General features: G+C 40.7%; 1 protein-coding gene, 1 non-coding gene and 1 pseudogene across 2 annotated transcripts; all 3 read right to left on the bottom strand.

The window, feature by feature from the left end:
* Positions 1-206: 206 nt before the first annotated feature.
* On the bottom strand, positions 207-23,537 carry TBPL2 (TATA-box binding protein like 2). The gene is made up of 7 exons (XM_012758047.2): positions 23,487-23,537; positions 19,433-19,890; positions 18,365-18,452; positions 17,089-17,180; positions 12,509-12,676; positions 9,217-9,311; positions 207-451 (listed from the first exon to the last, which is right to left on the bottom strand). The coding sequence occupies exons 1-7, from the start codon at positions 23,535-23,537 to the stop codon at positions 375-377; spliced, it is 1,029 nt and encodes a 342-aa protein (XP_012613501.1). The 3' UTR covers positions 207-374.
* LOC142871689 (U7 small nuclear RNA) lies at positions 4,411-4,473 on the bottom strand. The gene has a single exon (XR_012919906.1). It is a non-coding gene; the product is annotated as a U7 small nuclear RNA (small nuclear RNA).
* Positions 9,806-10,251, bottom strand: LOC105867723 (ubiquitin-conjugating enzyme E2 variant 1-like; annotated as a pseudogene).
* Positions 23,538-27,969: the final 4,432 nt, after the last annotated feature.

Below are 27,969 nucleotides of genomic sequence, written 5' to 3'. Positions count from 1 at the left end.
AAACAGACATTTACTTCTATCCTGCTAGATGATGATATCACAGATAGCTTCAAATAACTACATAAACTAGATACTTTCAAAGAACATATGTTATTTAAGAACAGAGCCTTAAGTTTAAATGATGCTATTGTATCATTCCAGCAAGGCTCTAAATCTCTTCTGAAATAAGTTTTTTGATCAGTTTTTTAAATAACATACAAGAGTCATTTTGAGTAAGAAGTTTTCTTCATTTCTTAGACATACTTACACAGAATTATCCTTTAACAAAGATATACTTGTAACATCTACAATTAAAGGTAGAAGAATCCAGCTGTTTGTGCTGGGCTTATACACATATTTCAAACCAGTATGATGTGAGGTGTCAAATGATACACTCAGGCTTTTCTAAAACCTTTTAGAATAGGATAGATGTTTTCAAATGCTTCATAGATCTCAGAACGTTCTTTGGCACCTATAAAGAAATCCAAGTTTATATGATCTTTACTATAAAAACAATACCAAAATTTTCTTAACACTAAAATTTCGTTGTGTCATCTCCAATTACTTTTAATATGATGAGATGTCTTTAGCTTACTTGAGAAGTTTATTCTGGGTAAAGAATTTGGCAACTAAAGCCACATTCCCACAAAACATATACTCTCCCAGCAGAGTTTTTAGAACTTCCACTCTGTGGGTGTGGTCTTTAGACACACAGTGCTCGGTGTGAAATATGGAATGTTATCTGTAAGTATGCCACAACTATGACCGCAGAGTAAACATTACACGTGGGCACTTAGCTACCAGCTAAGGGGGACTTCCCCTGATCTATTCATCTCTAGTTAACATCTTGGTTCCCTAAATATTAACCAACAGATTGAGGCAAACTGGAGCTATTCTAGAGTTTTAAATTTCAGTGCGGGGGGAGGGATTATTAGAAAGAAAATTTGGGCTAGGCATGATTTGGGCTAGGCATGGTGGCTCACGCCTGTAATCCTAGCACTATGGGAGGCCAAGGCGGGTGTATCGTTTGAGCTCAGGAGTTCGAGACCAGCCTCAGCAAGAGCGAGACCCTGTCTTTGCCAAAAATAGAAAAAATTAGCCGGGCAGGGTGGCGCATGCCTATAGTCTCAGCTACTCAGAAGCCTGAGGCAGAAGGATCGCTTGAGCCCAGGAGTTTGACGTTGTGAGCTAGGCTGATGCCACAGCACTCTAGCCTGGGCAACAGAGTGCGACTCTGTCTCAAAAAAAAAAAAAAAAAAAAAAAAAAAGGAAAAATTGTATCACTATCTCTCAGAGTCCTAGGTTCCAAGAGATCTTTAATCATAATGTAACTGCTTTAGGAATTATAGGGATTAAAAAAAACAACCACCATGAATTAGGGGTCACACCTATAGTGCCAGCACTTTGGGAAGCAGAAAGATCACTTGACTCCAGGAGTTCGAGACCTGAGCAACATATTCAGACCCCTATCTCCACTGAAAATAGTTTAAGAATTAGCCAGGTGCAATAGTGTGCGCCTGTAGTGCCAGCTACTCGAGAGGCTGAGGTGGGAGGATCAATTAAGCCCAGGAGGTCAAAGTTGCATTGAGCTATATTAGCACCACTGCATTCCAGCCTGGGCAACAAAGCAAGACCCTATATCAAAAAACAAAAACCCCCAGAAAATATGAATTAGATACAGTCTTCACCCTTGAGAAATATTGGTCCTTATTCATCTCAACCACCACCAATACCACCCCCATCTTTACCTCCACCTTCAAAGTTACACAGGCACATCATGCTAAGGGTTATGGACTAGAACTGATTATTTTATGGAGCTTCAGATCAGGACACTCTTATCTGATTTTTTTGTGGGGTGGAGGCAAGGAAAGGAGGAGGTTAATGAAAGGAATATAAAAACTGTTAGCATGAAGAGAAATGGAAAATACCTAAGATGATAAAGACTCTTCCTTAAGAGCTAAAGTTGGGGAAGAGGAAGGCTGCAGTAATAGAGCAGAAATAATCTGAGAAGTGGTTATCTGGTTTAATTACAGGACAAATGAGAAGAAATTACCAGAAGGAGGTACAACAGGTTTGAGAAGCCGGTAGAAATTAGGACCAGTACTTTGGGATGCTAGTAGGAAGATTGCTTCACAGCAGGAGTTCAAGACCAGCCTGGCAACATAGCAGGACCCTGTCTCTACAAAAAAATAAAGAATTAAAGATGAGGTTTTTTAAAATAAGGAAAATAAGTGATAGCAAGAATGCGGAGAAATTAGAAGGGTCAGACATTGTTGGTGGGAATGTAAAATGGTTCAGCTGCTGGAAAACATTTTGGTGGTCCTTAAAGAAGTTAAAGAAGTAGCACATGATTCAGCCTATCACTCGAGGTAAATCTCTCAAAATTAAGAGATACTCAAACAACATACACTTTCATTGCAGCGCTGTTCAAATGGCCAAAAGGTGGAAACAGCCTAAATGCCCATCTGCAGATAAAAATTTATAATATATACATACATTACTCATCCATAAAAAGAAATGAGCATGTACTGACACATGCTACAATGTATGTGGATGAACCTTAAAAACATGCTAAGTGAAAGAAGCCAGACATAAAAATCCACATATTATGATTCCATTTGTATGAAATATCCAGAATAGTTACATCTGCAGAGAGAATACAGATTGGTGGTTTTCAGGGGCTGTGGGGAGAAAGGAATGGGGACAAACTGTTTAGTAGTACAGGGTTTTATTTTGGAGCAATTGCAATGTTTTAGAACTAGGTAGAGGTCGTGGTACATTCACAACATTGTGAATGTTCTAAATGTACTAAACTGTTCACTTTAAAATGGGTAAATTTGTTATGTGAATTCACCTCAAGTTTAAAAAGTTAAAGAATCGGCTGAGCACGATGGCTCATGCCTGTCATCCTAGCACTCTGGGAGGCTGAGGCGGGCAGATCATTCAAGGTCAGGGGTTCAAAACCAGCCTGAGCCAGAGTGAGACCCCATCTTTACGAAAGATAGAAAGAAATTAATTGGCCAACTAAAAATATATAGAAAAAAATTAGTCGGGCATGGTGGCACGTGCCCGTAGTCCCAGCTACTGGGGAGGCTGAGGCAGGAGGATCACTTGAACCCAAGAGTTTGAGGTTGCTGTGAGCTAGGCTGATGCCACAGTACTCTAGCCTAGGCAACAGAGTGAGACTCTGTCTCAAAATAAAATAAAATAAAATGTTAAAGAATCAAAGGTAAAGTCCTTATAAGCTTAATTTTTTTTAAGAGATAAGGGTGAAAAGTTACTTATTCACAGCCAAGGAGTTTACTATCTGTGGGTCTCCACCCACAAGGATGGGGCGTGGGGAGGAGGGTGGGTTACTGACTTAGATAAGAGAGACTAACTTTTCAGGTAGGAAAAAACCCTTAAGTCTCAGCAGATTTTAGTTATAGTGCTAAAACTTTAGTTTCTAAAAAGATTAGTTTTGTAGAAACCAAGAAGTGAGTTGGTGAAGCAATAAGACCATTATAAAGGGAGACTCCGCCTCTGGTTTTATGGACTTTTTTGGCTTCTGTATACATTTGTCTGGGACAACCTTCTTGTTAGACAGTGAAGCATAATAGGTACAGCAAACACACACCTAACCCCACCCTGAAAAAAACAAAACCAAGGTTCTTCTAACATCCGAGGAACAGTGACCAGGTACAGTATTTTACATAACCATGTACTTTACCTTTTTTCCATAGCACTTTTACATATGTAAAAAAAAATCATACATGAGAATATTGCATTCAAGCACAAAGAGCATACTATCTAGAGTCCCCTGGGGAGCAGAAAATATCCATCGCCCTAGAGGGAATGGACATTGCAAGTGATTGTTTTATATTGTAGAAAAACTATGTTAGACACAAAGGGCTTTAGGGAAATTAGTAAAACTTCATTTCATAGATGGGCAAAATGAGGCCCAAGAAATTGGTATTACCTGAATCATAAAGTAGCAGCTATGTGAGAGAAGCTCAGTGTATCCAGTGCTTCCTTTACATCAAAAGTCATCAAATAAACATGGCTAGTATTTGTAGCGGGGTGTCAAAATGTGGGGATTTGGTCAATTTAATCAAACATTAGTTGCTGAAATATTAGTATCAAAACTTTAAAAGAGCCTAAACTGGCCCCATGGTTCTATTAATAAGTCAATAATGAAAAACCTTAATTTGTAGCACCAGACTCCAATTAGATGACTCTTGCCTTTTAAGCCAAACTTACCATTCCTTTTCTTCAGGCTGTAATGACCACAGCTTTGAGGAACAAACACCATTCCTTGCCTTGGTAACGGAGGTGCAAATGGTGTGGCCTGGTGTACTAGAGAAAGTCTGGCTTTCAGATCACAACATGGGCTCAATGCCAGCTCTACCACTAACTAGCTTTGTTGTTGTTTTTTTTTGTGTGTGTGTGTGGGGGGGCCCTTCCGGTAAGGACCGGAAGACCTGCTAGACAAATTCTAAAAGAGCTGTAACACTACTAACTTTGAAATAACAGGCAAATCAATTACTCAACCTCTTTTTTGTTTTCTTACCTGTAAAATAAGGACAATAGGCCTTCTCATAGAGTTGCAATAAGAGTTGTGTGAGCTAAGGTTTGTAGAAGTCCACAACATTTTATAAAAACCAAAGCCGTTTTACTGGCATGGCTAGTCCAAGTACACACAGCTCGTGATGAATCGGTTCTGTAAGAGCCCAGTGACATGTAATCTGCCTCCTTCAGCAGGGCTGGATTCCAGTCAGTTGGGGAATGTGTTATATTCACCTTTGTATTCTCAGCACTTAACAGTACATGTACATGGTAGGCATCCAAAATATGCTAAGTATCTGCTGTTTGTCAGTAAGGCTCTAAGCTCATCCCTAACCTTTAGCCAGCCAAATAACAGCCTCCAATACTACTTGGATTTTCCAATTCTGTTCTTACACCAAGTAATAACTGCACATCTTATTTTCTCAAGTGATGCCACATTTGTGTGCAAATAAGTCAGCATCTTACACATTTAAAAACACATGTACCCTCAAGGTCCTCATTTTACAGCATATACAAACTTGGTATTGGGGAGGATTAACAGTGACAATTGACAGGGATGTTCTGTTGAGTCCCTGTCCTGCTTGCTCGCTAGTCAGTCTGGACATTTTCCAGCTGCCCTCTGGCCTACTCGTTTCCAAGAACCACTGACTTTGAGCTGAGAGTGGCCCTCAGTAACAACGCCCCAGCTTCTTAGTCATTTACGCAGGAGGGAAATAAGGAGATGTGAAGCATTTTACAAAACCCTCTTTAGACTTTACATTCCTATCATCAGGGAAAGGCATCACAACAACATTCCAGTCTTTTTCAGTGATAGAAAAAAACCCAGGAGAGTGGGTTTCCACTGCAGTAATAGCTACTGTTGATACCATGTGCCAAGCACTTGTTTTCTGCTTCCTCACCACACTTAGGAGGTAGTTTCTATGGCCATTTGCATCTTACATATGTGGAAACCAAAGTGGAGAATTTAAACTCACCCAAGGTTATACAGCCAAAAAGTGGTAGAGCCTGGATTCAAACTGGACAACTGGCCTCCAGTCCATCCTTTTAGCCACCACACCTGCTGACTCTCACCACTAGAGTAGTGATCATTCCTTCAGCTGACAAGTAAGGTGTACAGGAGACCACACAGGTGTTTCCACAGACTTCTAAGTTGCCAGGAGACAGAGCGAGTACAGTGGGGGTGGTTCTGGGCCGGGCTGTTAACATTCCCATTGCGCTGCATCGCATACAGCTGCTTGACATTGCTAAGGTTACTGAACCTCTCCATTGTCCCTATTTTATGAGTGAGGAAACTGAGGCATAAAGTTCGACCTCAGAGTTAACTAGACACTATGTAAAAGTCCTTACTTATTTCAGCACAGTGCCTGGCACGTGAGTGCCCAACACATACGATTATGCCTGATCTTAGAAGTGAAAGTTGATGTATTTGCTGTTTGTTGTGTATGATTCCAGCATAACCTGGCTCTACTATTAATTTTACTATGGTTTGGGAAAAGAAATTGGTCCTAAATGTCACACCAGTTACAGAAAACAAGCAGGGAAAATGATGTAAGCTTGGTCCAAGTCCCACTGTTTTCTGCTCAGGGACTATAACTATGCAGGACAGCAGGTCCTCTTTGTCCTTAGCTCACTTAACTATAATCAGAAGGATTCAGAAGTAGGCTTAGACATGGTGGCTGCAGCTTTGGCACGTCAGGGGAATAAGGATTTCACACGGATAAATTATTTTCAAAGACTGCAAATGGCACATGATACAATGGTTTCAAATTACCGCACATTTGTACTATGAGCATTGGTGTTCTGTAGTTCCTATCCAGGCAAGAGCCAGGCTCCATTATCTTCTACAGTCAAACTCAAGTACATTTGTAATTTCAACACTTTGCCATTTTCTAGTCAAAAGTTATCCTTGTTGGGACCTTGCTTTCAGAACATCTCTGCAGAGTGCCTGGTCTTACCAGGCAGCACTAGACCATCTGGGAGCCTCTGGGACTCCATGGGACACCCAATTACAACAATTCCAGCTTCAATTTAAGGGCGAAGCTAAAAGGAGACTGCCTTGGGTCCCTTTCCCCAGGTGTGAGCCCTTGAGTTTTTAATCCCTGTGCAGGTAAAAAAGAGTCTCTAGGTACCTAAGATTAAGAAATAACGAACATTTGTCTTCTAAGGTTGAGGCAAAAGTAAAAAACCATATAAGAACTAGGCAATAAAATCTCAAGATGTGCTTTAAAAAAAAAAAAAAAAAAAAAGAAGAACTAGGCAAGGTAGTTTAAGACAATATGATATGAACAAGTAGAACCCCAACAGATTATAGTTATTCATTTCAGTGGTAAATTATGGACTTTTACTTAATATAAGCAGAATTTGAATTTCAGTTAATATATTTCATCCCTTCCTCCAGAAAAGTGATGACCCACATCTTGCAAGAATGAAGAAATTTAAATTTGCCTATTCTGTGTGTTTAGCAAAAATTAAAGGCAGTGTACTATGTGGTCTTCAGTAGTTCATGCTAGTGACAATCCTTTGCACTTGTGATATGAAAGTTCTAGCAAATGTGTACATGAAAGCTTTTAAAGCAATTTGGGGTAAATGAAAGCTGATCTGAATTAAGGATATTTAAATAAACCTATAATAGGAACGTCGCCTATACTTGGCAATTTGCACTTTTAATAAGATTGATTTGTAAAAATACATAGTTCATGTATGAAAGTATCCTTCCAAGGGTCTTGAAAAATTTGTTCCCTTAAGTAGGGTATATATTTGCCTACAATATCTCTACTATTCAATTTACTTGGCTTTACCTGCTTCCTCTAGGACATAGAGAGGTAAACATTTTTTTTAGTCTCTAGGGGGTCTTAATTACTCTAGACTCTAAATTGGTAGCATCTAAGCAATTGTAGTTTTGCAAAGGTTCTTGGATTCCAAACAGATTCTCCCCACTTTGAAGACACATTATTTCTTAGAGAAAAGCAAACTATAGAACTCTATTGAGAGTTACAAGACTTAAGAACAGACATTTCATTCGGCTGGATGCCGATTTTTTTTTTTTTTTCCACACAGTCTTGCTCTGTTGCTCTAGGTAGAGTATAGTAGTGTCATCATAGCTCCCTGCAACCTCCAACTCCTGGGGCTCAAGTGATCCTCCTGCCTCAGCCTCCCATAGTGCTAGGATTACAGGTATGAACCACTGCACCCAGCCAACCAATCTTTCTTAATTCAATTAAAAAAAAAACACAATTTTTTTTAGATTGAGCAAAATTTTATAGAATTCTAAAGTTTATTTGGAAGAATATTCAAGAGAAACTAAAACATGAAAAGAAACATGAAGGGAAATTGGCCTATGAGATCTAGGGACCATGAGAAAGAGCTGCAATGGGATAAATGCAATAGCATGCCGTACCAACTTGGCATTCATTTTGGTAGAGAAAAGTAAAATGTGTAAAAAGTCAGACAAAACTGGACAAAAATAGCAAACTTCAGTAGAATGGCATGGAAAAGAGTTTCAACCATTCCCTCAAGAATTTTTTTAAAACCCTTTTTGTAAAAATTGGCAAAAATAAGTCAATTGGAAAAAGCCACAAATGTAGTAAGGAGTAATTATCTTTAACAGTTTTCTGGTGAACTCATACAAAAATCCCTAGGAAAAAACTTATAAAAACTAAGCAGACAAAAGGATAAGTTATTTATGCACTTTTACAAGAGATATGATGCTATTTATTGGATTTATGTTGAAAAGTGATTTCTATTTCCAATTACAAGTTAAAGCAGTGAGATAATTTTCACCTATAAAGTCTTCTTTTGTACCGTTTTAAATGCTGCTGAGGATTTGGTAAAAGATATTTAAATACACTGCTGGTAGGAACATATGATATAAGAGAACTCTACTGTACATATTTGTAAAAGATTTTGGTAATCTGTACTAAGAATAAAATGGTTATGTCCTTAAAGTCTCATTTTTGAGTGTCTATGCTAATAATTCTCCACACTTAAAAAGAGCCAGATGTCTGTGCCATTTGTAAGTAGCAAACAAAAAAGAAACATTATATCTTTGACAATGGGAGAATAAATTTGATTCAATGACATCTTAGAATGGGGTCAGGAAACATAGGCCTGCTGGGCAAAGTCAGCCTGCTGCCTGTTGTTGTTAGCCTGTGAGCCAAGAATGTTTTTATTTTAAGTGGCTAGAAAAAAATATGACCTGACACATGTAAGTTATGTGAATGATACAAAATTCCCATTTCCGAGTCCCTTCCTTTGTGTAGTGTCCATAGCTTTCCCACTACAATGGCAGAGTTCAGTAGTTGCAACAGACCTTATGACCCAACAAAGCCTTAAGTATTTAGTATTTGGCCCTTTATTGAAAGGTTTGCTGAACCCCGTGTTAGAACATCGTGCAGCCATTAAAAGCCTTCATGACAGGTTTGTAACAATGAGTTAAGCTGTATATATTTTAATGATTTTTTAAGAAGCACAATGTAAAGATGAAATACATATAAAAAACAATGACTTTTTCATATTTCTGTAATTTTAGGTATTGGGACCTAAGGGTGATGTTATATTCTTTTCATTTTTCCAGGCATTCTATAATAACAAGAATTACTTTATAACGGTGAACAAAGCTATTTAAAAGGAAAAGCAAAGTACATGTACAACTATTGAATTCTATGAAAGTTAGAAAATAATCTCAGGACTTACCTGTCAACACAACTTTTCCAGATACAAAGATAAGCAACACAATCCGTGGTTTTACCATTCTATAAATAAGGCCAGGAAACAGTTCAGGTTCATAACTGTTAAGAAATAAAAGGAAAAAGTTAAAAATAGCACTATTCAACTACTTTTCCATAACAGTCAAGACCCAGTATTTCATAGAGATTTAAAATATCAAACATCTGCCAATTTCTTGACCAACTCAACTTTAAACTCATTCTTAAAGTTTCACTTTAAGTGTCACTTCCCCCAGGGAAAGATCTCCTTGGCCTCCACCCATACCCAGTTACATTAAGTACTCTGTTTTATGGTCCCATAACCCCCTGATATCCAAAATGTGCACAGGTATCACATTTCATTATTGTCATGGACTTGTTTTTTGTTATAGCACAACTTATTTCAAATGGACAAAAATTAGTAACATTTACAGTATCTTAAGATAAATTGCCTTTGAATGGGAGCTTTCTCTCCAGTACTTTGAGGTCTATAAGATGTATCTAGAAAATTTACTATGGAAAATGAAGACAGCTTAAATTGAATGGGGTGGGGGAAGGCCTATGGTTTTTCTCTTTGGTTAATTGCTGTAACACTGTCCTTCAGGCAGATGAAGGAGTTTCATATTTTGTTTAGACATCATTTGGTCCCAAAGTTCTTGCAGGACAACTTTGACACCGTATGAATTCTGCCGTTTTGCTAGCACTGATAATGGCTCTTGGGTTCACCACTCCTTTAGAACTATTAACTCCATTCATATTAATTTTTGTTACAAATCTTACAAAGGGGGGTGGCTTCTGAGTTTTTAGGTCCACATTCTATTTTAAGGCTGAATATTTGGTTTCCGTAAATTGTTCTTGGAGGCCCAATTATCATCCCTGTCCATCTTGTAAATGTCATGTCTTCATCATCTTCTAGACCCCAGCTAACTGTGCCATTTCATGCTCCTTTCTGGCCTTCTTCGAATTCTTCCCACAGTCGTAAATTGCAAGGGTCCTTTCTTCCCGAGCGCGTGGTGGCTGCCATCTCACGTTGCTGTCACTCAAAGACTGGTTTTTCCCTTTAGACATTGAGCTTTATGTGGGCAAGGGACTACGGTTACATAGCATCACACTCACATGTGCTAAATGGTGGTCACCTAGATTTTACTCATTTAACAAGTATTTGTTATCAGGATATCTTTGAATTAAAAATTGGAGGGAAGGGGGTAAAATGTACACAGAGCACTGAAGATGATTATGGCACAGAAAGATTGATGGGGAAGGTGCCCAGTAACAAAATGAGATTCTTGTATCATTAGATATTGGTATACAAATTCACAGAACCTGGGGAATTAAACGAACTTGAGGTTTTAATACAAGGCAAACTTGACCTGATAGTTATAACAGTGTGAGGTGTGCTATAGTTGCCCACAGATCTACAGGCAATTAGAGAGTCCTCATGTTAAAGATTCAAACCTGCTGAGAAAGAGATGTTTTTAATGCCCCCAGTGTTGAGAACACACACATTGGAGTTGTAATCCGCAACCTGGGGGTGAAGGCTGGATGGAGAGCATGTGGAGAAGCAAGAATGAGACTAGAAATAGCCGTGGGAATGCAAAGCAAGCTTCCTGGTCAGATAAAAAAAAAAAAAAATGATGGGCGAGATCACAAAATGGGCCCAGGAGGAAGACAACCGGGATGGGCCCACTTCAAGTGGCTAAAAGCAGTGCATCTGATGAATCCTCATTGTGCTCTACGGGCAATTTATCTTTCAGAAGGTAGCAGTAGTAACTCTTCCTACTCTAGACTAAAATCTGCTCTGCAAGGAAGATACTGTTGGTAAGAAATGAAGGGAAACTCAGGAGGAACTGCATGCATCATTTTAGCCCTAAATGGCCAGACAGGAGAATGCCAAGTCTCACATCAACATGTGCCTTGAAGTTCAGGCAGAGCTACTGTAAATGTTCACAATAAGTTGATTTGAAGGATGATAGGCTGGAGGCCTGAATCTTGAGTCTGGAAGATGAGATGGCTTAAGTGTGGAGAGACTCTTAAAAATGAAGGTTTCACTATGAATCTGCAAATTATCCCAAGATTGAAGACAGACAGACACCTAAGAGGCGGTATGTCTTACATAGCAGGGAGATGTCACAGTGAGCTCAGATTTTTGAAAAACAGGGTCTACCAGAGGCACTTGATAAGCATATGTTGAAAAAAAACTGATGAATACCATAAGAAAAATAAAACACCGTCCAATTCATGTCACAGAAGCTATATCTCAGAATGAACAAGAATTTTTTTTAAATGTTCAGAAAAAACAAAGCAACGTTTAACTTCTGATCATATCTAAAACAAAAGCCAACAAATGTCAGGCAAGCACAGCTATATGATCCCCATCTACACTATTAAACAGGAAGACTGCTAAGATGGCAAAGAGGGTAAAAAAAAAAAAAGTTAGAATGAAAGGACTTAAATTCAAGCTGGATCAAGAGAATTTAAGAGCATCTGTGATTCCAAACCAGGCCAAGCGCCTTGGCCCAGGCGTATATCTTAGCAGGCGGAGGGAGTTGGCGTTTGTCAGTCAGCTTCCATCGCTGTGCTCTGAGGGCCTGCGCTGGACCCGAGCAGCGCCGGAGCAGCTGGAGCGGGGGAGGCGCAGTGGCTGTTGAGATGGGAAGTCTGAAGAAGTCAGGAAAGTGGGACATAGTCCCTCAGGGATAGGAATATGTGAAGGACAAGATTGAGACCGGGGCTACAACTACACACTCAACCTCACTCCAATCAAACAAGCTAGGACACAAACCAGATAGGATTGCTTTCACAGAACGTGCTACAGCCATCTTTTTTTCCATATTCTCTCCAGCTGCTTCCTACTGGCCTCACCCACCTCACATGCCTTCTCTTGCCAGTGTTATCACAAACCATGTGTGCGATATTATAAGTCTATAGATCAGGTCTCAACTTCTAGGCCTCTGGCCAGCAGCACTGGCATTACCTGTGAGCTTTAAGACTGCAAATTCAAGCAAAAATCTCTGGTAATGAAGCCCAGCCAGGAATGTGTGTTTTAATAAATTATATTATAATTACCCGGACAGTTTAAGTTCAAGAACCACCATTTCAAAAGATTGGGCATATGTGGTAACCTGTGAGGACTCAGGCGTAGCCTATTAACCCTTTTGCCTACAGTGCCCCACCCCTTTTTAAAAAAATTCATATTCTCTGGAAAATACATTATATAAACAGCCCATAATGTAACTTGAGTATCTTAGTAAACTCAAAGTTAAGCTACATAACCATCATACCTACTGAACTGCTGGTGGGTTAGCACCAAGCCCTCCAGCCTGATGGAGAATCTCACATCACAGCTTCCAACCATGTTCTGAATTTTAAAATCGAGGAATCTGGCAGGGAAGCCAAGCTTCTGCACCACGCGGGCATACTTTCTCGCTGCAAGTCGAGACTGCTCTTCACTGGGGAGGGACAAATGTTTACAGATGTCTTAATGACTATGTCTTCTACTACTTGTGTTGTAGTCACTTTTCTGGTTGTATTCTTACCATTTGTACCGTGTTTATCTTTCAGTGTAGACTATGGAACTAGGCTCTGTGAGGACTTACCTCCCGTACTTCTGTCCCTAGCACCTTGTAAACGGTCTGGTACAATGGACAGTGGTTGAACTGAACCATAAACAAATTTGTCTTAATTTGTCACCTTTCACATAGAAGTACTTTTTCCTTTAAGTGCTACTCGATAAAGTTATTCAACTGGTTCTCAAAGTGTGCCCTCACACCAGCAGCATCACCTGGGGACTTGAGAGAAATGCAAAGCCCCAGGTTGTAGAGACTCTGCGGGTGGGGCCCAGCAGTCTGTTTTAACAAGCTCTCTAGGCAACTGTGATGCTCACAATATTTGAGAACCATCCATTTGGTCTCAAGGTGTGTGCCATTGAGATGGGAACAGCAGCAAAAATGACACATGCATACAAAAGAAATCCACATGAGGTAAGATATGTGCTGATCATGTGGCACAGACAAGATATCAGTTCTTAGGTCTTTATGGAACAAATTGTCCAAAACAATAATATTAAAATACCTAAAAACCTGCCTAGTTTTTCTCAGGTTTTTTCACACAATTGTCATTCAACTGATACCCAACATGAGAAAGAAAGGACATAGCCACAAAGTTGGATGAATTTCTTTAAGTGTTTGTCCTCCCTCCAACCCTAAATTCATGTTGGGGAATGTGAAGTCCTGAGATTTGAGGCTCCAATTTTTTTTTTTTTTTTTTTTGAGACAGAGTCTCACTCTGTTGCCCAGGCTAGAGTGCCATGGTGTCAGCCTAGCTCACAGTAACCTCAAACTCCTGGGCTCAAGCAATCCTCCTGCCTCAGCCTCCCGAGTAGCTGGGACTACAGGCATGTGCCACCAGGCCTGGCTAATTTTTTTCTATGTATTTTTAGTTGTCTAGCTAATTTCTTTCTATTTTTAGTAGAGACGGGGTCTCACTCTTGCTCAGGCTGGTTTCGAACTCCTAACCTTGAGCGATCCTCCCACCTTGGCCTCCCAGAGTGCTAGGATTACAAGCGTGAGCCACCGCGCCTGGCCAAGGCTCCATTTTTCATTAGATACTTTGCACCAGTTATTGCCAAAAGAGTACAATAAGTAGCAGGGGGTTCCACAGGGGCAACACCTGGTGAGTGATCAGGTGAATTTCACCCTCATGGGTTGTCCCCATTTTAAGTTGTAATCCAGAAACACCGAAAGAAAAGCCAGTTTAAACTTGTTTGCCCGGACCAAAGAAAGTGTGTGATTCTCTTATTTCAATCCTTCACAAACACTACTCCCTCTTCTCATGTGTATTAATTACATCATATATACTTCACCTCATTTAATGTTGATTCTCCTCACCTACTTCTAACTCCTGAAATGTCCTTAGCAAGGCCATGTCCAAGTTAGCAGTGGAACTGTTTCCATTTTGAACTATATTTTGCCTAACTGACCCTATTTACCATAACAAATATATTCAAATTCCAAAGTTTGCATAGACCTGTACATTCTCAGGATATCAAATTGATATCCTGAGAGAAACACAGAAGTTCCTATTGAAACAACTAATAGTTGAAAGTCTACATACATGTTCATCATGCAAACATTAGAAAATAGATTAAAAACCTTGAAATCTCAGAGGTGGCTTCATGCCTGTAATCCTAGCACTCCGGAAGCTGTGGCGGGAGGCTCGCTTGAGACCAGCCTAAGCAACATGGGGAGACCCTGTCTCTACAAAAAATTTTAAAAAGTTAGCTGGGTGTGGTGGCACGTGCCTATAGTACCAGCTACTCAGGAGGCTAAGGCAGCAGGATGACTTGATCCCAGGAGTTTGAGGTTGCAGTGGGTTATGATGCACCTGCATTCCAGCCTGGGTGACAGAGTGGTACCCTGTCTCAAAACAAAACAAAATCCTCCCCCAAACCCTTGAAATCTCACATTCAGGGGATGTTAACCACTTAATGTTGACCTTCTACACTTTTCCTCTGCAAACAGGTATTCCTCACTCTTGCTATTACAACTGAAGAAAAGGTTTGGATAAAGTTTTGGAGATAATACTGGTGACTCTTAATACCAGATTCTCACAACTCACTACAAATATATTTGGATAACAACTATCTCTTATTATCTGAACTCACTAACCAAGCTTTCACTATCTGATTTTGGGAACCAAATAAATTCAGATACGGAAAGATACTCATGGATGTTTGCATAGTATGAGCATATTTTACAATGAAAGTTGGATAGTAAACCTGCAATTTAGTTTCCTGCTCTCATCCCATGCCAACGTAACAGCATGTGACCATCTTTCCAATGTATGTGTGCACGTATATGGCTCATAAAATTTCACTTTATGATTTAAAAATCAAAATCTATTAGATATTTAATAAAAATATTTAGATATGTGGTTTTTCCCTGTTTTAAACAATGCTGAAATGAGCATGCTTGTAGACATATGCACAATTATCCAATAGTCACTAAAAATAGAGATTTCTGGGACCAGGGATCCAAAGATTAATAGAAGACAAAATCCAAAAGTTTACTCAGACACATGTCAAGAATACAAGTTTTTAATATGTAAAAATATGACAATTTTTAATATGTAAAAACTGGGAGGAAATATGTAAAACTGGGGGAAAATGGAGTAAGAATGGATTCTTCAATAAACATATCTGAACACTGACCAACCATGTTAAGAAAATTATCTTCTATTGAAATAAGATTCTCTGTCCAATTAAAGTAAAAATTCAGTCCCCTAGACATATTAGCTATATTTCAAATGCTGGATAGCCACATGTGACAAATAGCTACAAGAATAGATAAACATAGAACATTTCCATCATCTAGAGAAAGCTCTAGATGAATCAAAATATCAACTATACCAACTATCCTTTCCCCAATCTAAAGCAAGACTTAGAAAAGACAAGATATATGGAAGTCAATATTTGCTTAATATTGTGTATGGGGAACGCCTAGGCATGAAATCAAACACAGAAACAAGCAAAAATTGAATAGAATGACTATACACAAAAAAATTTAAATTATGTTTAAGACACTATAAACAGTAATCTGGGAAAAATATATATAGTACAAAATGGTGAAAATACTGAAATACAAAAAACTGATAATATGTTTGAGGTGATGGATATCCCAGTAACCCCAATTTGATTATTACACATTGTATGCCAGTATCAAACCATTACATGGGCCCCATAAATATATACAACTATTAGGTACCTGTAATAACTTAATTAAAAAAAATAAAATGAGCTACTAAAAGACAAATATCTCCATAGATTATTGGGTAAAAGACAAAGTAAGCTGTTAACATGCTCATGAAAAGTTGTTTAGCTCCACTAGTAAATCAAATGTAAATTAAAAACTTTTGCCAATCAAATTAGCAAATATAAAAGAATATTGACACCCAGTGGTCAGAGGAGAAAGTGAACACCTAGATTTCTAGAGTGGGGAGAAATTGGCACAACCTTTCAGGAGGATGATTTGCTACTCATCTTTTAACACTGACAAGGAAGAACAGCTGTCCCCTGAAAGCTTTATGGTAAAAGAATGTATCTGAGCACAGGGCTTCCTCGGCATGAGATCCAGGCAAAAGTGAGCCTTTACATGGATGCTCTTGAGCTAATAGTCAAGAAATGTCTAATTTACCTCCTTTAGACAGTTCTAGCCATTTATCTGCAATAAGGAAAATCCACAATAACTACTTCCCCAGGCTTATAACATGCTTTAACATTACTGTAGTGTTTTGTTTTGTTTTTTGAGCCAGAGTCTCACTCTGTTGCCCTGGCTAGAGTGCTGTGGTGTCAGCCTAGCTCACAGCAACCTCAAATTCCTGGGCTCAAGCGATCCTTCTGCCTCAGCCTCCCGAGTAACTGGAACTACAGGCATGCGCCACCATGCCTAGCTAATTTTTCTATTTTTGGTAGACATGGGGTCTCGCTCTTGCTCAGGGTGGTCTCGAACTCCTGAGCTCAAATGATCCACTCACCTATGCCTCCCAGAGTGCTAGGATTACAGGCGTGAGTCACCTCACCTGGCCAATCATTACTGTAGCTTTAAAAAAATTTTTTTAAATCTTAAAAACAAGTCGTAACAGCCCAGTTAAGTGCCCTCAGTTTAGAAATGGCAACTGTAAAATATGGGATATAAATTAGTATCATAAAACAGTGTTTTTTAACCCCCAAATTTGACGTTCCATGAAATTAACTCTTCAGAGGAAAAAAAAGTATTTTGTTTCTACCATGTGCTTTAGGACATCAATGCTATGCTTGTTTTACACACTAAATTGTCTGGTAGGGATGGAAGGTGGTTCCTCATACCTTTTGGCTCCCGTGCAGACCATCTTCCCAGAGCTGAATATGAGGGCCGTTGTCCTGGGCTCACGGATCCTCATTATAACAGCAGCAAACCTCTAGACACAGAAGCCAAAAAGAGAATTGGCCTCTGCTAGCAGTTGACACTATTGCAGTTGAAAAGCAGGGATGGATATGGAGAAAGCTTGAAGATACTAAGATTGGATGGGGCAAGCAAATAATGTCTGGATTTATTCTCCCTTCATTTAGATTAATAAAATAACTATGATTCTAAAATGTACTTATTTATTTTATTTAAAATAAAACAAAATGAGGGGAGGACTGAGGATAGTGGACAATAAAATATGCTTAAAATGCTGATTGTTCAATAATGTGATCAATCATTGCTACAGCTATAAGAATCCTAGCTTGTCATTGTGTTTCTGTCCTCATCATAGCCAGCTACATGAAATATAAAAAGGAAAGCTATATTGTAGTATTCAGGTAACATTCTGGTAACATCTAAATTCAGATGTAGCAACACTACTACCACAAGAGCAAAAACAAATACTTCACCTGTAATTAGTTGACACTTGCAAGGTCTCTGGGTTCCTACTAGTGTAACCTTTCTTGTCTAATGCCATAAATCTCTACCACCTAAGCCAGTGAATTTTTTTCCCCTGTAGGAACCAGATCTTACTCATCTTTGTACTGCTAAGTACAGAGCAAGTGGCAAATCATTAAATGTTGATTGGATCACCAAATCCAATTGCCTTAAGTAAACAGGCCACTGAAAATGGGATGCCTGGCCTTGGCAGAACACAAAGAATAGGTTTTATTAAACTTTGAGGGGGAGAAAAATAATTCCTGAATCGTATGTTAGTAAGTAGAAGCTTGAACTTTAAATGGTTTAGCTTTCTCGAGAGAAACTGTAAATGGAAAAATACATGTGTCAGCTAGGTGGGAAAACATTTTTAAAAATGTCCAGAAATATGATGGTATTTTAATAAAGCTAGTATCTCAATAGTCAGGCTGAAAATAATCATACTGAAAAATCATCTTGAGTGAAAGGGAAAAACCTTAACTTTTACTCAATTACCACTTTATTCAGCATAGAGAATGAAATATTTTTTATAACTTCAAAACAGTGAGACAGTTAACCTTTTGAGTTGCCAGAAGCTTTTTTACTAACAGTTTTTTGGGAAAAACCCAAAAAGGAATGAGTCAATATCATGATCGTACGAAGGAAAGTAAATCTAAAGAGAAGCTAATTATTGTTGAAAGGAATACTGAAAAATCTTACCTTTGGGTTATATTCTGCATTTTTTGCATGCAAAGCTATTTTCTTCAGATCCAATTTACAGGCCAGGTTTACAGTGGAAACTATATTCCTGAAGAAATAAGTCAATTTAGAAAATTATATCAGATATAAAGAGTAAAAAAAAAAAAGACAAAAGCAACTTATTAATTTCCTCATTTCATAGGTTACACCTTAGCAATTTCCTAGGGGGAGAATTATTCCAAATGTGAATACATCGTAACATGAATGGTCCCTAGTAAAATGGAACATCTCAAAGTGAAGTACTAAAAACAGCCTTTTCTAAAATTTCATGACTAGCTAAAATTAAGTCTTAAATCTTTTTCAAAACAATGCTTCAAAATAGAAATCACAATCCTAAATCAATTTGCAAATCAAATTCAATTTTACATCTTTATATCTTCTGTGTTTATCCAACCCTAAACATAATTTTCAGCAACTTCAGTGCTTTAGTATAAACAATACAGTCTTCAAGTATGTGTCTGCTAATCCTTAACCCCTCCAGGGGATCAAGAATCAGTGCTTCAGCTGGGTGTGGTGGCTCATGCCTTTAACCCTAGCTCTCTGGGAGGCTGAGGCGGGAGGATCGCTCAAGATCAGGAGTTCGAAACCAGCCTGAGCAAGAACGAGATGACGTCTCTACTAAAAATAGAAAAATTGGCCAACTAAAAATACATAGAAAAAATTAGCTGGGCATGGTGGTGCACGCCTGTAGTCCCAGCTACTTGGGAGGCTGAGGCAGGAGGATTGCTTGAGCCCAGGAGTCTGAGCTTGCTGTGAGCTAGGCTGATACCACATTACTCTAGCCTGGGCAACAGAGTGAGACTCTGTCAAAAAAAAAAAAAAAAAAAGAAGAATCAGTGCTTCATTTTACAGAACACCAAACTGCCTAAAGCCACAATCCATTAAGAACTGATTAAACAAAGAATGAAATCTGAAATTCTCTTCCCTACACTATTATCCTGAAATTAGTTGTCATCGCATTCAGGAAAGTACAATGTGTACCCAGAAGCATTGCTTAATTGAAAAACCAAAACAAAACCAACAACTCACTGTAGTTGAGGCACAATTCCACAACATTCTGAAACAGGGGTCATCGGTGTCATGGGAGTTATGGACGCCAGAGGCAAGGAGTTGGAGTTTGGTTTCTCAGGAGAGGATTGGATTGAGTCAGCATCACCAAGGTGCAGATGAGAATGGGAATTGGACAAACTGCTGCTGTCTAGGCTGGGCCCAACATCCTGTCCACTGGGTAATGGCAACCTACTTTGTTGACTTTGAGCTTCACAATTTTCTTCAATTTCATGCTTGCTTCTAATGACAGCTTGGTCTTTATTTTCTTGGGTAAGTTCATCTGGTAGGAAGCTAAGATCCACAGATGAGAAATCTCCAGATGTTTCTTTGGATTCATGATGAGAATTAAACGTAGTCTCTGGATTGGATGGATGAGGAGTGTACACATAAGGTACAACCGGGCTGAACAGGGGAGACCTGGGTGGGACAAGGTCATCCTAGGCAGTTCCCAAAACAGAAAAAAACAACAACAAAAAAACCCACAGTAAACAGAGCAGCATGTTACACCAAAGGGATACTACTATGGTAGGCAGGCAGTGTGTTCTGTTTAAGAAGCAGTTCAAGATTGCTTATATTTATGCCCTGCCTCATTAAGATCCTATAACAGAGTTACGGCACACTTAAGCAAAATATATCTTAAAATGCAGAAAAAACATTTTTCATAAAACATCTTACCTACTTTAGTTAGATCCCTAGTAAGTTGCCACTTTTTCAATCCCATTTTTTTTTTTTTTTTTTGAGACAGAGTCTCACTTTGTTGCCTAGGCTAGAGTGAGTGCCATGGCGTCAGCCTAGCTCACAGCAACCTCAATCTCCTGGGCTCAAGCGATCCTCCTGCCTCAGCCTCCCGAGTAGCTGGGACTACAGGCACGCGCCACCATGCCCAGCTAATTTTCTCTATATATATTAGTTGGCCAATTAATTTCTTTCTATTTATAGTAGAGACGGGGGTCTCACTCTTGCTCAGGCTGGTTTCAAACTCCTGACCTCAGGCAATCCGCCCGCCTCGGCCTCCCAGAGAGCTAGGATTACAGGCGTGAGCCACCGCGCCCGGCCTTCAATCCCATTTTTTAATAGAGGCAGCTCAGCAACTGTGCGCTAATCTTTTTTTAGACAGAGTCTTGCTTGTTGCTTGGGCTAGACCATGGCATCAGCCTAGCTCACAGCAACCTCAAACTCCTGGGTTCAATCAATCCTCTTGCCTCAGTCTCCCCAGTAGCTGGGACTACAGGTGAGCACCACCACACTCAGCTAATTATTTCTATTTTTAGTAGAGACAGGGTCTCGCTCTTGCTCAGGCTGGTCCTGAACTCCTGACCTCAAGTGATCCTCTGGCTTCAGCCTCCCAGCGTGCTAGGATTATAGGCGTGAGCCACCTCACCTGGCCTGTGCTCTAAATCTTGTATACTTCGAAGAGACTAGATTGTATACTTGTATACTTTGAAGAGACTAGATTTACCATACTCTTTAATTATAAACTTTAGTTGACATAAACAACTCTTAGAGTTTCAAATTTACAGTTTAAAGAGAATAAGTGATGAAAGTTTAACATCATTTTTTTTGAGACAGAGTCTTGCTTTGTTGCCCAGGCTGGAGTGAGTGCCGTGGGGTGAGCCTAGCTCACAGCAACCTCCAACTTCTGGGCTCAAGCAATCCTTCTGCCTCAGCTTCCTGAGTAGCTGGTACTACAGGCATGTGCCACCATGCCCAGATAATTTTTTCTATATATACTAGTTGACCAATTAATTTCTTTCTATTTATAGTAGAGATGGCATCTTGTTCTTGCTCAGGCTGGTTTCGAACTCCTGATCTCGAGCAATGTTTGAGGAGTTTAAGACCAGCCTAAGCAGAAATGAGACCCATCCCTACTAAAAATAGAGAAATTAGCCAGGTGTCCTAGCAAACACCTGAAGTCCCAGCTACTCAAGGCTGAGGCAGGAGGATTGCTTGAGCCCTGGAGTTTGAAGTTGCAGTGAGCTATGATAACACCACTGCACTATAACCAGGGCGACAGACCAAGTCTCTGTCTCAAAAAGCAAAACAAAACCCAACACCAACAAAAACCAAAACAAAACCCCCACAAAACCAAAACTCTATAAATTAAAATACAAAAGAAAGATCAATTTGTTTTTTAAAATTTTTTTTAAAAAGAACATTCTAGTTACATGAATTGACAATAGGAAAATGTTATTGAAATTTTATTGGCAAGAATACTTTAAATCAGTGCATTGTATTCCCAGTCCAGGGAAGGCTGCTCAACTACCATTAGCCAGTGACTGAGGGAACAAGGTGTGCACCTGCGGGAAGCAGCTAATGTGAAATTCCTGTGCTTTATGGGGGGTGGAATTGAATACCTTACATACATCACCACCTGCTTCGCCCAAGTTGCAGGCCTAGATTCCAGAGTTTGAGCAGTGCTTACAGGATAACTTCAATAGATCTTTCTTTACTTCTGACAACTGAACGATCACAAATGCATCGTACTACATCTTCTCAGTGGCAAAACTACCTCCTCTAACATATACTGTCTGGCTAGATCCTATTGAATTGTTCTGTTATCACAAGCCCAGTGGTTGGCAGGGGTGAATAATTGTTTAAAGAAAACACTTAGAAAAACGAAGCTACTCTCTTGAAATAAGATTTTTACCTCTGCCTCATTTTGAATACTTAATGAGCCCCCATCTCTCCCCACCGGCAGCTTCCCCCATACCCCAAGAAAAGGGAGATGGGAACAACGGGCCCCGATTCCTTTCCTGGCTTCCTTGGCCTCTCCTGCCCTAGGTGGGAAGGATTTCATCGGCCACTTTACTCTACTGAGCACCCAGATCTGCAACAATCGGTGTGGCCTTCCCTTTCCCTTCACGGCATTTTAGCAGGGGACACAGCTCTCACCCAAGGAAGCTAAACTTCAACAAAGAATTAAAAGCGATGGCAATGACATGTTGAAGGGGGATGTCTTGTGGCAATGGAAACCCGACAGCCCCCTTGCTGAGTTTACCTGTAGGAACACATCTCAGAGGATGTAGCTGTAGTTGTTCACTACATCCTTAGCCTCGTATCTGAAGACATTTCATGTTAAACAGTTTTTGCAGAACCATCAACTTATCTTCCTTAGAACCTTTCCTGGCATGGGCCTCTCCTTCCCTACATTCAATGCTACTGAACATCATCACTCTTCTACCTCAGCACCAATCATTGAATTTTTTAAAAAATCTCCCACAAAAAAGTTGATCTCTTGTTTTTTTGAGTAAAGTATTGTGGCAAACAGTCCTCCAGCTAGAGTGCAGTGGCATCATCATAGCTCACAATAACCACGAACTCCTGGGCTGAAGAGATCCTCCCACTTCAGCCTCCAGAGTAGGTGGGACTACAGGCCCACGCCACCACTCCCAGCTGACTTTGCTATTTTTTATAGAGACGGGGTCTCACTCTTGCTCAGTCTGGTCTTGAACTCCTGACCTCAAGCCATCCTCTGACCTCGGTGTCACAGAGTGCTAAGATTACAGGCCTGAGCCACCGCACCCCGCCTTCAAGATTTTTTAAGCTAAAAAAATCTTAATTAACTGAAAGGAGCCACAGGTGTTTCCGGTTCACATTTTGGCAAACGCCGTGACCCCCAACGCCACCAGAGACTTTCTCCAGGCCTACTGTTGGTATCAAAGCTGCAGGAGACACTGAGTCCGCATCTGCCCTGGCAAGGCAGAGGCCAGCTGGAACCCGATGTCACACAGCAAGGGCACAGCGACCTCTCCGTGAGAGTCCCTTTAGAATCAGTCAGGGGCCTCTAACCTGGTGTCTAAGAGCACGCTTCTGGATTCACGCTAGACCAGGTTCAAGGGCGACCTTGGGCAAATTATTTCACTTTTGGAAACTTCTAACATCCAACTGAAACGTGGATAAACCAAGCCCACCTGTTAAGGTTGTTATGAATTTTAATAAAGGTAACAGTGACACAGCCCTTGGCGCTCAGCAGTTGGGCAGGAACCGGGGTGTGGACTGACGCTGGGACAGTGGCTGCAGCGTCCAGGCTCACCTGGACGGCGCACTGGTCCAGGTAGAGTTCCAGGTACGTCTCCTCGTCCATGGGCAAAGGTCCCGCCGTCGGGGTTGGGGACGGCCCAGTTGAGCAAGCAGCCTCTAGCGAGCGGTCTGGAAGGCCGGAGGGGCGCGGAAGGCATTTATCAGCCCCACGCGGGGCGGGTCCGCGCTGCAGCCCACGGCGCGCGTGGGAGGTGGGACGCAGAGCTCAGCCCCGCCCGCGGGCGCTAGGAAAGCGGTGCTGGGGTGGGGTGGGGTGGGGTGGGGTGGGGTGGGGTGGGGTGGAGTGGGGTGGGGAGGGAAGGGGCTCCCAGCTGGGGTGCCCTCAGTCATCCCACTCCGCCCACCACTAGCAAGCGCCTGGCCTGGAAATCTGCAAATTTCCTTCGCTATCTCCAAATGCAGCGTTTGCTTCCAGAAGGTCTCGGTGCAAGTAGCGTGAAAAGTAAGAGCATTGGACAATGAGAAAATAAAGATTTTTTTTTTTTTTGCTTTTGCTTTAAGAGAATTGTTCTTTCTTCTGAGCAGAGCGAGCTGAGGCCACTTACTTAGGCAGGTGTGGTAGTTTTATGTTATCATTACTTCTTGCCTCCAAATCCCAGGAAGTTTTTATCCAGTCACAGAGAATTCAATCTGAAGCCACATGCAAAACGGTGTGTTGCCGCACAGTTATGGTTGAGGCAGCTCAGGAAAGAGCACAAAATCGATTATTCAGAGAGGTTTTCTCTTTCTTGAAATCATTATTTTAATTTTCAATATCTCTGCTTTCATAAAAGCTTAACTGTGCAGAATGGTTCTATAAATATAATTGACACTTTAAGATATTTCAAAATGTACATGGAGACACACACATAAATTGTCTTTCCTACTATGTTATACTAAGAGCAAAAATTTTGATTGCTCATCTTAGTGTCTCTGTACCAAGCTCATCTGCTCAATAAAACTTAACGGGTGAAGGAAACTGCCCTCCGAATGGATCATGGGAAGCACATTCTAGCAGAGACAGATCACAAGACAAATCTTGGAGAACGTGGAGCCCCAGGAGCAGCAACGATGGGCGACCACAGCCTGGAGAAGTTCGTTGGCACCGAGGTGGCCCCCAGGGTGCAGTGAGCAGGCCTCAGGGTAGCTGGTGCTGGCTCAGGGACTCCTGGAAGGCCGCCCACCAGCAGGGCAGGCGACCAGGCGGAGAGGCAGGACGTGGCGAGCTGTTTCTGCTGTCCTCTGGCCTGCCAGGGCACCAGGAACGGGGAGCAGCTAGTGGACCAGCTCATCCATGACCTGGTGAGTGACCATCGCCTCCTGCCAAGGCCAGAGCTGGCCCCTCACCCCAGGTACAAATCTCCGCAGTTAGTTGGAAGGTAACTCTTTGTGCTACCAATTGTCAAACTGAGTAGACATACACCTGTGTTTGTGCATGCACAGGTTATCTCTGGAAGCAGTGGTTCTAAACGGGGGGCAATTTAGTCCCCCAGATTTTGCAGTGTCTGAAGATATTTTTGGGAATCTCAGCGGGTGTGTGCACATGTGTGTTACTGGGCGTGTAGTAGGTAGAGGTTGAGGTGCTTGTGAACATCCTACAATGCACAGGGCAGCACGCACACAAAAAATTTGCGGCTCAAATGTCAATAAGTTTGAAGTTGATAAATTCTGCTCTTGGAGGATAAACTTTTAACAAAGGTTGCCTTTGAAGAGGACCCAGGTAATGGATAGAAAGGAATTTTAACTTTTTTTGTATACTGTTTGTACTGCTTAATTTTTCTAACTGCCTGTATTAAAAGGCAGTAAAAAGGGAAGAAGAGGAGGAAAAATCCTTTGGGCACTATCATTAGGATGGAGTTTCTTATCTTTTTGTGAGGGTGTGGATCCCTCGGAGAATCTGGAGGAAGCTGAGGAGGACTCTTGGTTAAAAATAGTCCCCTTCACAAAGTTGGAAGAATCAAGATCACCTGAAATGCATTCATGGCTCCCAGGTTAAGAGTTTGGACAAGACAGCTGGTTTGAATAGCTCAATGCAGCTTTCCAATTGGGGATAATTCTTAAGTGGCAAGTTGTTTCAAGGAATAATGGCTTATTTTATGTAATACATGGTTCTATGTAACAATAGCTACTATTTGAGTTTTTACCAAGTGTCTGGTCCTGTGCTCTGTCTTAATTCTAACACAGCAATTCTGTGAGGTAGGTTTTAACTCTCCTTTTACAAATGAAGCAACTCAAAGTGGCTTCCTGTCATTTGCCCATGGTTATCCAGCTGATAAAATTCTGGGGATTGAATTTGGATCCAGGTCTTTTGGACTCCAAATTTCACTAAGTGAAACTTGAGTGGGCATAAAGATCACCTGAGGCCTTGTTAAAGCACAGGTTCTGGGCCCTCCTCAGACCTGCTGACTCAATTGCCAGGGGAGGGGTCCAGAAATCTGATTGGAATGATCTGGCAAGTTTGAGACACTGTACTGTACTGTCTGGCCTCCTGTGGTTTAAGATCCTCAGTCTCAAGACATTTCAGCCCTAACACTTCTGAGGGAGGCACTGATACCAAAAATAGTGAAGTAAATCAAGTACAGTTGACCCTTGAACAATGTGAGGGTTAGGGGTGCTGACATCCCCGCTCCACACACAGTCGAAAACTGCATATAACTCTTGACTCCTGCAAAACTTAACTAATAGCCTACTGTTGACGAGGAACCTTAGTGATGACACAAACTGTTGGTTAACACATATTTTGTATGTTACATGTATTATATGCAGTATTTTTACAATAAAGTAAGCTAGAGAAAAGAAAATCATGAGAAAATATATTGACGATCCATTAAATGGAAGCAGCTCATCACAAAAGTTATCATCTTTGTCATCTTCATGTTGAGTAGGCTGAGGAGGAGGGATTGGTCTTGCTGTCTCCGGGTGGGAGAGGAGGCTCTCAGATACAGATAACTTTTATTGGAAAAAACTTGCATGTAAGTGGACCAGTGCAGTTCAAACCCATGTTCAAGGGTCAACTGTTTTCTAAAAATGAAGGGGACCTGCCTGCTGGAGGATTCAGGGGCACATCAAAATCTAAGTTTCATGTGTAGTTGGAAAAAGCCTGCACTGTCTTTTTTCTTTTCTTTTTTTTGTTTTTGTTTTTTCTTTTTATATCAAATATTTTCCAACAAATGCACTGTCTTTTTTCTTGGAAAAACATTTCCATAGTCTCTGCCCCCTTTGGAATCACCATATTTGGTACTTCTAGGCTGAAATACGAGCAGTATCTAAACTTTGGGACACTTCTAATTTTTTAAAATACTTTGTAATCATCAGTAATACTGCTATAAATTAATTCATTAAAAATCTTATAGGCCAGGCGTGGTGGCTCACACCTGTAATCCTAGCACTCTGGAAGGCTGAAGTGGTTAGATCATTTGAGCTCAGGAGTTCGAGACCAGTTCTGAGCAAGAGCAAGACCCTATCTCTACTGAAAAAAAAATAGAAAGAAATTAGCTGGACAACTAATAAATATATATATATATACACATATATACATATATATATGTGTGTATATATATATATATATATATATATATATATATTTAGCAGAGAATAATGGTGCATGCCTATAGTCCCAGCTACTCAGGAAGCTGAGGCAGGAGAATTGCTTGAGCCCAGGAGTTTGAGGTTGCTGTGAGCTAGGCTGATGCCATGGCACTTTCGCCCAGGCAACAGAGTGAGACTCTGTCTCAAAAAAAATCTTATGGCCGGGCGCGGTGGCTCACGCCTGTAATCCTAGCTCTCTGGGAGGCCAAGGCGGGCGGATTGCTCGAGGTCAGGAGTTCGAAACCAGCCTGAGCAAGAGCGAGACCCCGTCTCTACTATAAATAGAAAGAAATTAATTGGCCAACTAATATATACAAAAAATTAGCCGGGCATGGTGGCACATGCCTGTAGTCCCAGCTACTTGGGAGGCTGAGGCAGGAGGATTGCTTGAGCCCAGGAGTTTGAGGTTGCTGTGAGCTAGGCTGATGCCACGGCACTCACTCTAGCCTGGGCAACAAAGCGAGACTCTGTCTCAAAAAAAAAAAAAAAAAAAAAAAATCTTATGAATTTCTAATCAAGAATAAAGGAAACATTTTGGTAAAGCTGGAATTTTATATAATGTTTTATAGTAGTATTTAATGATTTATATGAGATAGCCTACAAAAATTTTTTTAGCATAGTACCTGCTTAATAGCTCAATAAATGTTAGCTCTCAATTTTGTTATTAGACTGTTATGGGCTGAATCGGGTCCCCCAGAATTCATATGTTGAAACTTTAATCCAATCTGACTGTTGTCCTTATGAGAAAAGGAAATTTGGGCACACAGACATCAGGGATGTGTACACCCAGAGAAAAAGGCCATGTGAGGGTAAGGGGAGAAGGCAGCCATCTGCAAGTGAAGAAGAGAGGCCTCAGGAGACACCGAACCTACTGACACCTTGAGCTTGGATGTCCAGCCTCCAGAATG

The sequence above is a fragment of the Microcebus murinus genome, chromosome 6 (genome assembly GCF_040939455.1).
Source record: "Microcebus murinus isolate Inina chromosome 6, M.murinus_Inina_mat1.0, whole genome shotgun sequence".
Taxonomy (NCBI): Eukaryota; Metazoa; Chordata; class Mammalia; order Primates; family Cheirogaleidae; genus Microcebus; species Microcebus murinus.
This window is presented reverse-complemented; position numbering and strand designations above follow the sequence as displayed.